This window comes from Bos indicus x Bos taurus, chromosome 10 (genome assembly GCF_003369695.1).
Source record: "Bos indicus x Bos taurus breed Angus x Brahman F1 hybrid chromosome 10, Bos_hybrid_MaternalHap_v2.0, whole genome shotgun sequence".
NCBI lineage: Eukaryota > Metazoa > Chordata > Mammalia > Artiodactyla > Bovidae > Bos > Bos indicus x Bos taurus.
Window position 1 is genome coordinate 2134197 of NC_040085.1, and position 15013 is coordinate 2149209.

A 15013-nucleotide genomic window follows, 5' to 3' on the forward strand; every position below is an offset into this window, starting at 1 on the left:
AGTGAGGAGGGCCTGCTTAGAAACCTGACCCCAACTTTTCTTTAAAAATAACCCAAGAAGCCTTGAGAAAATGCCACACTAATTTAGGAACAAACTAATTTGCTTTATATATTGTATATCTTAAATCAAATAGGAGTGAATTAATAATTTACAACCTGACTTAGAATACCCAAAACACTCAAAGTGCTATAGAAAAGTTTTCTTGAAGCCATGCAGTCTGCTATTTTTTTTTTTTTTTTTTAGAAAGCCAATATTTTATCATTTGGCAAACACTTATTTTCCAGGACAATGAATTTGTTTTCTAAATCTAGACTTTCACATGGGGAGTTGCCTTAAAGGTGGTAGGACCCACGTTGACTTCCACTACAAATAGGAGAATTTTCAGGGTTTTCCATTTTCTGTCTTCTTTCTTCCCCTTCCAATTGTAGCAGCCCCATGTTAGGAGACACTAAGTTGTCTCATCTACTCACTGTCTTCTAGATCCAGCCACGTGAATTCTGCCCCTGTGTCTTTCTTTGCTCATGCTATTCCCCTTGCTTGAAAAGTCCTTCTGGTTGAGGTCCAACTGACACGTCTCCTTCTCTAGCAAGCCTTCCCTAGTTGTCATAATCACTGAAGAGAATCGCCAGTACCACTCATTTTTGCTCTTATGCTTTGAATGTCAACTCATGTATTATGCTCTGTCACTTCCTGTGTGTAAGTCCCATCTCCCTGATTGTTCTAGAAGCCCCTTTGAGTAGGACTGTACCTTGTGTTTCATTTGTATATCCTTTTATGCCTGATTTTACTCCTGTGAGACGTATTTACCAGATTTCTGGAAATGAATGTTTCATCTTTCATAGTCTTAACTATTTGAATCCAGGAGAACTCTGAAAATGAGTAGAAAGAAGATTCTGGAGGCCCCTTTCCAGGCCTGATCCAGCTCCTCCCTGTGGTGTTCTTGTTAATAGGAGGATCGGATCACCTTTGATAACAGGGATTCAGAGCCCAGTGCTCAGTGGTTTCCATGCTGGATGATGTTAACCTAAAAAAGTCAAATGGTGGCTGAATCTCTTCCCGCATTTCTTTTTGCATATTCTACAACCAGCTTGGGAAAACTATCCTGTGGGCCAACTCTCCCAAATTTCATTTGGTGTGTGGTGAAAGGGCCAAGAAGTGATATACTCACAGTTGAACATACAACTTAAAACTTATTTTTACTCCCTTAAAAGAGCTGTAAAGCCACTTGGTAGGAATATTTCACCATGAGAATAGTTCTCATGTCTTTCTGATTCTCACTTTCTGGTCAGCTCTGTGCCTTTGTGTCTCTGTGCATCTGCTTTGTAAGTAGTTCCTTTGTAAATTAGAAAGAAATTTGTTTAAAAAAAAAGAAATTAATTTGTCTCCATCTATGTCTGATTCTTTTCCTTCTTTAATATTTTCCATCTTCTGCCTACTGTCTGAAAGAAAAAAAAATCACTGGAAGTCCATAAAGGAAAATATACTTAGCTAAAATATTTTTGGGGAGAGAATTGAGAAACATTACATTCATTCGTTTACATTAGTTTTTTATTCAGTGAAATAGTTTTTAAAAAAAAGAAATCTGCCATGCTCCAGCTTCTTATCTGTATCACTTTACATTCACTTATGAACCTCAACAAATAGACATGCATTTTCCATAGTTGTGATCATCTACATATACTATATATAAATATTTAACCCATACATGTATAAATAGTGGTATTCTGACTGTTAGGATAGTTTGCTGAGCTATTCCTTAAGTGTTTGATATTCAGATCATCTCAATTTTTATTATCATAAACAGTGTAGCTACAAACATTGTGAATAAATTATTTTATTCTTCTGACTCTTCTGATGTATATATAATGCCAAAAGGAGGATTATGAGGTCAAACCATTCACTGACTTTAAAAATAAAAGGCATAGACCATAACCCTCTACTCAAGAAAAAACCCAACCCCCTTCTATTTTGAGGTTATATCAGTTAAGAGAAGAGAAAAACAGAAAAGGGAGAACTGAGAAAAAAATCATTCATTCAACAGATATTTCAACAGGCCCTGTGCCGGGCACTAGGCATTCCATCCATCAATGAATAAGAAGCCAAAAAATCTCTGCTCTCTCTAGTAGAGCCTCCAGTCTAGTGGGAGAAGATAGACAATAAATATAATAATAAATGTGCTAACTACATAATTAGTTGAAAAGTGATAAATGCTATGAAAAGAAGAAAAATAAACCAGGCGGAGTAGAATCAGGAGTGATGGGGGGACATGGAGGGGTGCAGGTTGTGATTTTAAATGAGTTATTGAGAAGACAGCATTTGAGCAGAGATTTAAGGAAAGTGAGGAAGTTAGCCCTGTTCTTTTTGATGAAGAGCATAGCAGGAAGGGCTCCTGGCTGATACTGTTAGTTCTCTTGGGAAAACAGCAAGGCGGTCATTGTGGCTGGAGCAGAGACTGAGCAGGCACAGAAAGGCAGGGCAGGGGCCACAGCAGGAGGATACTGCAGGCTCTTAGAAGGACTTCAGTTTGTTTTTTTTTTCTAATTATTTTGGCTGCGTTGAGTCTTCATTGCCACACGCTGGCTTTCTCCAGTTGTGGTAGGTGGGGGCTGCTCATTGCAATCGCTTGTCTTGTTGCAGAGAACCAGCTCTAGAGCGAGGGCTTAGTAGTTGTGGCGCACGGGCTGGGATCTTTCTGGGCCAGGTGGATTCTTAACCACTGGACCACCAGGGCAGTTCCAGGACTTCAGTTCTTACTGTAGTCCCCAAAGAAGGCTGTGGAAAGGCTACCCTGGACCCACCTTCTTTGAAAGGGCAAGTGTGGGACTTGCCCTTGACCCCTGACTCCAGGTCTCTGGGGTGGGATCCGGAAGCTGTTGTGTTTCTGACAGATTCCTCAGGGTGATTCTGATGTGCAGGGAGGTTGAAGACCACTTTCAGCTCAAAAATTCCACTATTCTAAATTAAAAACAATTTAATAAAAGAAAGCAGAAATTTCATTGCATTCCCAAAGGTTGGTGATTTAGAGATGTTGGAGATGATGCAGGAAAGGGAGGCCCCGAGGTTAAGTGACTTGCCTGAGGTTACACAGCTGTAAGAGGCAGCCCAGCTTCCACGTTTGCCCTTCTCTCTCTGAGATCAAGGAACCTTCCACTGTGCCCGGCTACCTAATAAACTGTATCATTTCACTTATCAGGTGGTTAGATTGCCAATAAGCTCCACCATTAAGAATATAGTTTGAATTCCGAGCTCTGCAAGGTTGATTGGTTGATGAAATATTTGATTATCTAAAAATTAATCCAAAACTCCTATTGTTTTAACCTTTATGAAGAGTCACTCCAAATGTATCAGTCATATTCTTTTCTCCTTTAGAGGAATTCTAGAAGAGTTATACCAATCTCGACTGGGAAGGGACCTTAATTGTTCAGAGTCTTGCAGTGCTTCTGGGTCATAATTCTGAAACCAGCTCTATTTGGTACGAGTATAAAACATACAAGCTGACCTTGGACATTTCTGAGTTTTTGAAGAAATTTCTGATTTGGTTTGCTTTTTGATTTCTTTCTTGGACATTGGCTGTAGCTAAATTTTTTAACTTAATTCAATTTTTAAAATAATGTTGGTTTTTCTGGCCTTATTCTGTAACTTGAGCCTAAATTTTATCTGCAGTGTCTGAACTTGTAGACTTTGCTGTGATCCTGGAATGTGTTGAAATTGTGACATGGGAATTGGTCCAGAAATCACTTACAGGAGCAAGAACTCGGGCCTCAGAGCTTAGCTGGGGCACGATTTCAGTTAAACCATTCCTCCACTCGCACATTTCTGCATGTTTCAGTGACCAGATTTGTGCCAGCGATGGGGGAAGGTTACACATTCCCACTGAGAACACTTGGTGGAGATTATCGGGATACTTTATTTTTTTCCTTTCACTAAGCCAGAATTGGCAGCGGAAGCTGGGTCTGAGGAAGATTGTGTCTAAAACTATTGGCTGTTCTGGGAATGGAAGGAGGAATTTATACCTCGTGCACTCCCCCGTTCTCTCTTCTGTCCCTGCAGGAGACTTGCATTTAGGGAAAGGCATGGGTCCCCTTATGAAATGGTCAGTTAAGGTACTGAAGCAGCCCAGTCTGTTCAGTAGCCACCTTGAGCTTATTTACTCTCTCAAAACTTCATCTTTTTCTTTTTTTCTTCTATTTTTTCCTTCTTCTTCTTCTTTTTTTCTTTCCGCCTAAATTTTCTTCTGGGTGACTTGTCCCTTCATGACTCAGCTCCTAATGTTCTCCACCAGAAGATTGGTTGTAACTTCTGTTTTATCATAGCCTTCTTCCTCTCAAAGCCTCAGTGAGTGGCTGGCCCATTTCTCTTCTCTGGGAGGTTTCATCATAGTAACCACATTCCTACAGAAAACTGAAAAAGTAGACACAGGGCATGAGAATTAGCATGGCTCAAAGTGTCCAAAAAGGTTGACCTTGATTAGTAGCTCCATGAAGGATGATGACTGAAATGGATGTATGTAAGAGAATCAAAAAGAAGCTTTAGGAGTGGTTATCTCCTGACTTAACATTGCGTCAGGACTGGTATGGAGACTAGCGCTTTTGTAACTTAACTCTGATGATGTTTTCCCAGATTCTGAATGGTCCCTTGGAAGTAGAACAGTTGGCAGCCATCAGGCTTAGACCTGATCAAATGAATGACTGTCCCTGCATCTCAGTGGTGACCATTTAATGTGGCACTCTTATAGTCATGGATAGGGACAGGAAGCATGGAAGGGCAGTGTGGTGGAAGCGGTGGTGCCAGGAAAGGACTTACTCCTCAAGCCGGGGGAGTGCTGGCAGCAGGGAGCCCTCTGCTCAGCTGTCAGTCTTACAAGGGAATTGCCTCAGCTGAAGAGAGTCACCTGGCCCAGGACCACCCACGTGGCCTACAAGTAACTGCTGACCTATGTGAGGGTATAAAGGTGTATCCTCCTAGACCCAGTTCAGGACAATGCTGAAGCATCATCCAGCTTCAGAATTTTCCCTGCAGGGGTGCCTGTGGCTTTGAGTGAGGCTGTATCCTAACTCAGTTTCTCCCTCTGCTCAACTTCCATCTCCCTTCCCTGCTTCCTTTTCTCCCTCCTTTCCTTCCAGATGTTGATTCCAAGAGTATGCGCTCATCAGCCTTGCGCCTGCAAAATATCATTTCAGAATCTGCTTTGGGAGGAGCCCAACCTGCACAGGAGTTTTATGAGCAATTTGCCTGTCCATTCAAAAATGTAGCACAGACTTTTTTTCATGTCATCAAAAATTTTTTAGAGACTGAAAGTTGGGAAGAGAAAGCTGAGAAGAGAAACAAAAGACTTAGATTAGGTTAGTTAGACTAGGTTGCTGCTGCTGCTAAGTCGCTTCAGTTGTGTCCGACTCTGTGCGATCCCATAGATGGCAGCCTACCAGGCTCCCCCGTCCCTGGGATTCTCCAGGCAAGAACACTGGAGTGGGTTACCATTTCCTTCTCCAATGCATGAAAGTGAAAAGTGAAAGTGAAGTCGCTCAGGCGTGTCCGACCCTCAGCGACCCCATGAACTGCAGCCTCCAGGCTCCTCCATTCATGGGATTTTCCAGGCAAGAGTACTGGAGTGGGGTGCCATTGCCTTCTCCTAGGTTAGTTCTTTCTCCTCTGTATATCTGAATTTGAGATGTGGGGTGACACCTTGCTTCTCTGTGAAGGTTAGAAGCTGTCATTTGAAGTCTTGACCCAGTCATCCCCAAATTTGATGTGATGGGGAGAGGAAGAGAGGGAAGAACCAAAGAAATTATTTCAAGCTGGATTCTTCTTTGTGCTTTGCATTAGGACTCTATGTTCTTGCTTTTGCATTTGACCTTATACACTTTCTTGGACCATCCATTTCTCTTCTGTGATGCTGTGGCAGCAGACTGGAATTACTCACAGAATAAGCGAATAAATGGGCAGTGGTGCTTGGTAGCTCCAACCCAGACTGCACATCCGGGAGGATAAGCAGCCTTCGTCTGAAAGTATTCTTGCACCGCTCCAAGGAAATTGTGCACGCCTCTCCAAGGGGACTGAGGGGAGGCAGTTTTGACTGCCCAGCCTGGTGTGAGGCAGAGCAGTGGACAATCGGGGTGGGGGTGGGGTGGGGACTGGATGGAGGAGAAGCCACTGTGAAGATGTAGTGACACCCAAGGAAGAGGTGAAAACTTTGGAGGAGAAAGCCCAGTACCACGCGAACAGCATTTTCAGTTCTTTCTTTGGGTCTTAGAGGAATTTGTGCATTCAAGGGCTTGGTCCTCACCTGGTCTCTGGTTCCTTGGCGTGACCTCGGATGATGGGTGGACATCATCTGTCTACTCTACCCTTTTGAAGACTGGGTCGCCATCCAACTCAGCCTGCAGTGTACATGGGGAAGCGAGGGACTACAGAGGTATGAAGCCTCTCCTTAATGATCTGAGTTGACTGGGAGGCGAGCAAGTTAGATGAGTGGGCACAGGCTGGAGGGTCCCTACGGGGCGTCATGATGTTTGGCTCAGAGATGTTACAATGTGTTCCTGAAAGGCCAGGGGTATTATTGGGGTTGCTCCCCAGGCTACACTACCCTTTGGGGCCGGCCCGGGGTTTGTGCCGCGAGGGGAAGAGAGGCTAGGGCACTGGGGGTGCAGCCCCCGGGACGGGCACAGGAGGAACGAGGCCTCTGGACCGCGGAGGAAGGGGAGGGCGCCGGGGCGTGGTGACCGCCGCCGCACCCTGGGGCCCGGGGGGAGGCGGGGCGTGCGGGGTGCCGAGCCGGGCAGCGAGCGCGCTGTGTCCTGCCAGCGAGAGTGCGGGCAGCGGCGGGCGGGGCCGAGGGGCGCAGCAGCGCCCCATCGGCGGCGACTGCGAAGCGGGGGAGCCGCGGAGAAAGGCGGGCGGGAGGGAAGGAGGGAGGGACGGAGGGAGGGAGGTACGCGGAGTGAAAGTCGGGAAAGAGGTGCGGGCGGTGCTGGGGCCCCGGGGCCGCGGAAGCCCGGCGTTGTCGAGCTGGGCGGCGGCGCGGGTCGAGCGGAGCCGAGGGCGGAGGGGCGGGCGGAGGCGTGGGGAGCGCGTTTGGGGCGCCGCGGCGGAGAGGGTGGCGGCCGCCGGTGCACGCGGGGCGCTGTGTGTGCGCGCTCGCCCGCTCGAGGAGGAAAATGGCCCAGAAGGGAAAGTTGGGGTGACGCGCGCAGCCCCGGCAGGCTCGGCGGGGTGCCCCGCGGTGAGCCCGACGGAGCGGCGGCCAGACCGGCCGGGGGGCGCACGGTCGGGGCGCCGCCGCCGCCGCCGAGGCGCCCGCCCCCTCACTGCAGGTGGCCGCCGCGGCGCCGGGGCCGGGCGGCCGGGGGCGCGGGCGGGCGCGCGGGGGAGCCCGGCCGAGGGATGGGCTGCGCCCCCAGCATCCACGTCTCGCAGAGCGGCGTGATCTACTGCCGGGACTCGGACGAGTCCAACTCGCCCCGCCAGACCACCGGCGTGTCGCAGGGTCCCGCGGGCCCCCTGCACGGCCTCTTCGTCCAGACCGACGCCGCCGACGCCATCCCCCAGAGCCGCGCGTCCGGGTCCCCAGGCGCCGCCCGCGCCCGCAGGGCCCGCGGGGAGCTGGGCAGCGGCAGCAGCGCGGGCTCCGCGGGCCCCGCGGCGACCACCTGCAGGGGCCGGAGGCGCCACTGCTGCAGCAGCGCGGAGGCCGAGACCCAGACCAGCTACACCAGCGTCAAGGTAAACGCCGGGCGCCCGCGCGCGCTGCCGGGGGGGCCGCCCGCCGCGTCCCGCGGGCAGGGGTCTCCGGCTGAGTTTAGTGGCCTGGTTGGTTTGGGGAGATGGTCACAAAGGAGGAGTTTACTTTTCATTCGGGAGGTGGGTGATGAGGGCCCCGGAAATGGGCGCGTTAAAGACCCTTGGAGGAGTCCTGAGAGCCGGTTTTGGGGGGGGGGTGGGGATGGAGAAGGGAAGCAGGTGGGCTGGCCTGGTTCTCACCGAGAAGGAGAAGGCTGGACTGGGTCAGCTCTGGAGGAGGGGTGGGCATCGTTTGGAGCGTTCGGAGACGAGTTCCACTGAATGAAATCCGAGCTCTGGGCTGGATTTGCGTGGCTGGGAGGTGAATGGCGCAGACTCGGTGCCACGGTACTACAGTGCCCTCGTGTTCAGATTTTTACCTGGAGACACCGGCCAGGTTGCATGGAGTCTCAGCCACAGGGGCCGAGTGTGGGGATTTGTGAATGGATGAGAGGGTTTCTGTTCTCTGGAGGGATGGAGGAAGGGAATGGAGGAGGAGGACCCGAGTGGAACCTGTTGTTTACGACTTCTTTGGGTTGGCTGCGTGTCTGGAACATAATTGAAAGAACCTGGCAGGGAGTTTGGAGGGTCGGCTGCGCTGCCGTGAGGGCAACTGATTTTCCAATGCAGTGCAGCTGCCTGAAGATGAAGATTCATTCTGCACATTCATCTTATCTTTCAGGAGAGCGAAATTTTGAGCCACTGGAAAACATTAAGTGATTAAAGCAGTCACTACATATTTCTTAGTGCCAGAAGAAAAATGATTTTTTTTTTTTTTAACCAGTGCCCTCCTGTGTGTTCTCAAAATACTATTAAATCCAAGAGGTTTTCCTTTGTGTAAATCTGGCCACTGGGCCTTTTATCCTTATAGCAAACAGAAGGATGGTGGCATATCCTACAGTACAGAGGGAGGGAATGTGTCTCTCTGACTGTTAATGTAAGAGAATCAACAGCTTTTACATGGTCAGTAGATTACCAGGAATTGTGTCACTGATTAAAGGCACCATTATATCTTTACTACTTGAAAAGTTATTCAACGATTGGCCTAGTGTGAGGAGGCTCCTAGTCTTCATTGGATAAAGTCAGCTCTCAGTGGATGGGTGAAGAGAAGATGATGTGTGCTGACTTCCATGACATGGAAGAGCAAACGCTTCTTTTCATGAGCTTGCTTTAATAGCATCTGATTTTGTAACATAAAGCTTAACTGATGTTTGTTTACAAGTTAGAGAGTTTCTCTGGTAATAATCATGTAATAGAGTATTATAATATAATCATCATTATAATACAAACACTATTTATTGAACACCTACTATATACCAGGTAGACGTTTTCTAGCTTTTGAATGTTAACTGTTTACTGATAGAATATCCAAGAACTAGAGACCTGGATCCATGACAGTGCTACCTACTAATTGAACATTTGTTATAAAGGAGCATGCTGAACACTAAGGTTTTTTTTTTTTTTCCCCACACTGGTTCACATAAAGTTATCATTAGAAGTAATTTCAGGGGATGAAAATGTTTTATTTAGTGAAGTAATTAAATTGGAATGTTGCCAATAATGACTGTCCTTTTGCCTTCTTGTTGAAAAGGAAATCTTTTGACATGAAGCAGTAGTTCAGAATGATGACAACTGATGAACTCTAGATACTCTTTTTGGTTTGCTTAAGAGGATTTTTCGCCTTTCAGAGTAGCAAGAATCCCAATTTAGTACCTGGCAACTTCAGTTACTCCATGTTTGTTCAGTAGAAGAAAGAATAATGAATGAACTCATTCTCTATGTTTTAGTACTTCTCTCAAGAGGCTACTTAGAGACCAAATGAAATAAAAACTGGAGGGGAAATGAGTCCCAATTATTAGCAGTTAGTATGAACTTGTATATATATCATTGCTACTTGGCTGAAGTGTTAAAAGACTTGACCTGGATAGGAATTTAACTTACTTTGCTTTGTCAACCAGATTTCCAAACAAGAGCTTATTTCATTCCAACCCATTGCTGCAGATGTTGGACAAAACTGCTGGTTCAGTTTAGTCAACACTAATTTGCATGTGTAGAACTCAGAAACTACAGATTTGATATTACATGTGAGAACAGAATGATTATTTATATGTATCACATAGAATTACTGTTACAGAATTGGTTTAAAATATATAATACTATCCTTTTAGGATGTGTGACTTGGTGTTATGGTATCTTTTTCAATTTTTACCTGTTACATGTTCTTTTGTAGATGAGGTAATTTTATAAAGACATAACTTTCTTTTTAGAAGAATTCTTCCACCTTAGGAGTTTGAGATAATTACTAGTCATGCCCCCTGCCCCCCACCGCACTCACCCCTCCCTTTTCCAAAATGCTCAGGTGGAAAGGTAAAGTGCCATTTGGTCTTGTTTACAGTGGTGGTAGGGTTGTAACAGGTTTTGTTTTTTTTTTTTTAATTTGCTCTTTGTACATCAATTATAAACCATACCTTCATTATCTCCTTGGTCTCTGGTATTCTCCAGAGTGCAGAAATGCATGCTTGATCTCTCTCTTTTCTAGCAAGAATTCATCTCATTAGGCTTTTAGAATGATGAAGCATTATGATGTCAAACATGATGTCGACAGGAACCTTCCTGAATACCTAATTTACAAAAAATGATGAGCATTAATAATTCATGTGCACTACAGTGATATCATGTGGGTTTCCAATTCTGGTAAGAAGTTAGATTTGTCTTCCAATTGCTGTAAAAAATGCAGCTTCCTAGCAATTTGTCTCCCTCTTGTTTGCCTTTTTAAAAATCATGCTCCAACAGGAGAATCCTGCAGAATGCTCACTGCTGAGACTGTGCCAGTTTTGCAATTCTTGTTCAGAAATCCTCAGAGGAGATGGTGGAACCTCTCCCTGGGAAGATCTGGGGATTCTTACAAGTTTTCTTTTCCTCATCCCAGCTGTTGTGCCTGGGGAGGATCCAGCATTAGGCAGCCAGTTGTAGAAGAGAGTCTTGACTGACAGTTCAGTCAACTTGCAGTCATCTCTTGTGAGGCAAACTATTTTGTGGATCAGACACAGGAGGTTCTTAGTATCCAAGTGATTTTGTTCTAGTAGGCAGCCTTGCCAATTCCCGCGTCGTCCCCCATTCATTGTGCTCAGTCATTCATTCAGGCGGTATTTGTATCAGGTTCTGCTGTACTGTGGATTCAGGGAATATCCATGAAGCCTGGTAAGCAAAACCTAATGAGGATGGTCAGTCTATTGCAAAAGGGTGTGCCTAAGCCAGTGATTCATTACTTTTGTATTATCTGTGTTCCATGGCTTTCCAAATCAGTGAGGATAATCCCAAGTTGACTATCTATAAAGGGAAAATAGATAATTTTCTGACCTTATGGTAAATAATGAGTGAGATTTTATTTCAGTTCAGTTCAGTCGCTCAGTCGTGTCTGACTCTTTGCGACCCCATGAATTGCAGCACACCAGGCCTCCCTGTCCATCACCAACTCCCAGAGTTCACTCAAACTCACTTCCATTGAGTTGGTGATGCCATCCAGCCATCTCATCCTCTGTTGTCCCCTTCTCCTCCTACCCCCAATCCCTCCCAGCATCAGAGTCTTTTCCAATGAGTCAACTCTTTGCATGAGGTGGCCAAAGTACTGGAGTTTCGGCTTTAGCATCATTCCCTCCAAAGAACACCCAGGACTGATCTCCTTTAGAATGGACTGGTTGGATCTCCCTGCAGTCCCAGGGACTCTCAAGAGTCTTCTCCAACACCACAGTTCAAAAGCATCAATTCTTCGGCCCTCAGCTTTCTTCACAGTCCAACTCTCACCTCGCCTTTAAATGGAAGGATAGAGCTATTTTGGGGGGGGGGGGGGAAGACTTTTGTTAAGTCAGTAGTCTCAAGCTTTAGAGTACATCAGAATCACCTGGAAGGCTTGTTGAACTACTGACTGTTGGGTTCCACTCCCAGAGTTTCTGATTTAGAAGATCCTGGGTGGGGCCCAAGAGTTTGGATTTCTAACAAGCTTCTAGGAGATACTAGTTTTACTGATCTAGGGACCACAATTTGGGAACTACTGTTTTTAAATGAATTAAATTGTCTGTGGGTCAGAAATTGAATTAGGTGTGGCCACCTCAAGTACAGTGTATGGTTCCAGACTGTGTGTATTCGGAGTACTAGTCACTGCCCTGCCTTCATCTCGGTGGTGGTTGAGTCGATAAGTTGTGTCTGACTCTTGCGAGTCCATGGACTGTAGCCCACCAGACTCCTCTATCCATGGAATTTTCCAGGCAAGAATACTGGAGTGGGTTGCCATTTCCTTCTCCAGGGGATTTTCTAGATCTAGGGATCGAACCCCCATCTCCTGCATCGCAGGCAGATTCTTTACCAGTGAGCCAACAGGGAAGCTGCCCCACCTTCGTCTTAGTTTACTTTCGTGATATGGGCCGTCTGTCATCTCTACCCGTGAAGCCAGGCTCTGAGCCTCCAGATGCGGCTGGGAAGTCTGTAGGTGGTGAGAGGGCTGGACCATGTGTAGCCCATTCTGGTTTCCTGAGGTGCAGACTCCCCTAGGATCCACTGGGGTGTGCAGGTCCTGGTGTCTTGCTTTGTCGTCTCGGTGATTCACATGCCTCTGCTCTGCTGGGGCTGCATCCTGCACGATGGGAAATTGTAAGGCAAAGGAGTAACTTAAAATGGGCTGACGTCGGCTCTTGGAGTCCTTTTCACTGTGCTGTGTGTGTTTAGGTTTAGGAATTCCCTAGTTTATTTTCTGCCGTAGCTCATTTCATCACAATTTAGTGCCCCCTCCCTTTGTTCCAACACATGAACTATAGTCATTGAGAAAATTTCCCTGGTTTTCACTGCTTCCTTCAGTAGTTACACTCATTTTTAAGATCTATCAGATATAAACTAGTCCTTGCTCTTTTTACAATGGCATCATTTCTCCTGTTAAAACTGGATGGCTGCATAGATCAAAGAGCACGCCTTCTTTTCAATAGAGGTGCAATATTAATACTTCTAATACAAAGCAAAAACAGCCTTTATTTCAAGCAGTATTTATTCAGAATATTTGCTAGCTATGTTTCCTTAGTCATGTGTGTGTGTGTGCGTGTGTGTGTGTGCGTGCGCATGCGCGCCCACTCAATCATGTCCAGCTCTTTGCAACTCCGTGGATTATAGCTGGCCAGACTTCTCTGTCCATGGAATTCTCCAGGCAAGAATACGGGAGTGGGTTGTCCTTTCCTCCTCCAGGGGATCTTCCTGAGCCAGGGATCGAACCAGCATCTTTTGGGTCGGCAGGAGGATTCTTTTACCACTGAGTCCCCTGGGAAGCCCTATTTCCTTGGTTAATTCATCATGAAAAAGTTTAATGCCTTTTCTATACTTCAGTTTTCATATCTTCAAAATAAAAACAATATATGATCTGTCTACTTGTAAAGACTTTGTGACTTAAAAAGAGTAAACTTGAAAGCACTTTGTAGAATGCTTTTAAGGGTGGAGTCCTACCATTAATGCTGCCGCTGAGGCCAGTGATGGTGAAGACAATGAGGACCATCCATGGGTTCTTCTGTAACATCTTTTCCATGAAGTTTTATGTAATATTGAAATAACTTACCTGATAAACTAAAATTAGCTAAGTAGATCTAATAAGGAAAAAGGAGATATATCCCTGAAAAAAAAAAAGACCTGTCAGGTAATGCTCCCTTTGGACTTTGGTAAATCTGTCCTTAAATCAGAAAGTAAGAGAGCAAACTGCTCCTTTTCAGAGGTGATGCTTTTCTGCTGAATCCCACCCTGGTGGACACGAGGCAGGACGTGGGCTGCCGCAGAGCAGGATGTGCTGGTGAGAGCCGGGCAGCTCCTGCGGGACCAGGTTATGATGGGTGAAGGCTAGGAATCAGAATGGGAGGGAGGTGGGAAGAGTCCTGTAGCACCAGGGAAGAGAGAGTTTAGGGTCTGGGAAACCAGCAGGGTTGGGGGAGGAGCAGCTTCTTCAGAGCCGAGGGGGCAAGTAAAGTCTAAAATCCAGGGGCTCAGAAAGCGAACAGGCTGTTGAACTGGGTTGAGTCTTCTGGTTGGGGGAAAAAGGGAGATGCTGGTGAGCAGTCAAAGGCTGCAAGAAAACCCTGCACCTAAGTGAGGCAAGACCAACCAACCAGCCCTTCCTCAGACCTGAGCAGATGGTGTCTGGACAGGAAACAGGTTGTGTGTCCACAAAAGTGTAAGGAAATAATGTAATGAAGGGACTATTCAGGTGTGTTGGCAAAATGAAAGGAAATTAGCAAATGATGAAGAAGCATCCTAAGACTAGAAAAAGAGTGCACTGTTACCACTGAGAAGAAGTGCAGAAGGGGGTGGTTATGGGGACCTGAGAAACCAACCCTATAGGGTAGGGCAGCCCCCGAAAGCTGTGGCCTTGGAGAAGAATGCAGTGACTGGAGGCCTGTGGCTGGGCTGGGGGACCTCCAGGAATAAATACCTGTAAATACCCCTGTCGTCCTCCCTTTCATTGATCTCCAGCTTGGTACCATCTTTGTCCAAACACATTTGGAAACCAGAGGGCAAGGAAGTCCATTGATCGAGGTTTTCCAGAACAAGGGAGAATATATCCTGACCGTATCCCAGAAGGCCTTCTATAACCAGTTCTAAAAGATGTCCAATGCCATTGGAGATATCCTGGGAAGTTCAAATCGAGATGGGTAATTTTGATAATTGTTTAAAATAATGGCATTTTTAAATGGTCACTTAGTGTATTGTGTATTTCTCTTGTTGGATGATTAATGATATTAAAGTATATCCACTGATCTTGTGTGCAGACTTCTAAGATACTGCTGAAAACATCTCTTCATCTTCAGTCCACTCTCCACCCTGACTCTGCTTAGACATTCTCTTAGCTCAGGGGTGGGGTGGGGGCTGCTCTAACAAAATGCCATACACAGAGTGGCTTAAAGAACAGACATTTCTGTTTTATTTATTTTGACAGCACTTTGTGGCTTGGGGGAGCTTAGTTCCCCAACCAGGGATCGTACCTGGGTCCGCATCAGTGAAATAAACAGCAGACATTTCTTTCTTCCCATTCTGGAGGCTGGGAAGGCCAAGGTCAAGGTGCTTTGTGAGAGCGCTTTGCCTGGCTTCCGAATCTCCTTGTGTCACATGGCTGAGAGCAAGCAAACTGTGGTCTCTCTCCTTCCTCTTAGAAGGATGCTAATCCTGTCATGGGGATCCCACCCTCATGATGTCATCTAAACCCAATTACCTC

The 15013-nt window shown here is 46.3% G+C and overlaps 1 protein-coding gene across 4 annotated transcripts in view; it reads left to right on the forward strand.

Moving 5' to 3' along the window:
- PDE8B (phosphodiesterase 8B) overlaps positions 1-15013 on the forward strand; it is a 260561-nt gene that overhangs the window by 29622 nt on the left and 215926 nt on the right. For 2 of the 4 annotated variants that reach the window (XM_027552920.1, XM_027552921.1), the window contains exon 1: positions 7353-7719. The exons of the other annotated variants lie outside the window; for them this stretch is intronic. In XM_027552920.1, the coding sequence (XP_027408721.1) occupies positions 7381-7719 (339 nt within the window). In that variant the 5' untranslated portion in view covers positions 7353-7380. Of the gene's footprint in view, positions 1-7352; positions 7720-15013 lie in introns of those variants that run through there. 4 annotated transcript variants of the gene reach the window in all.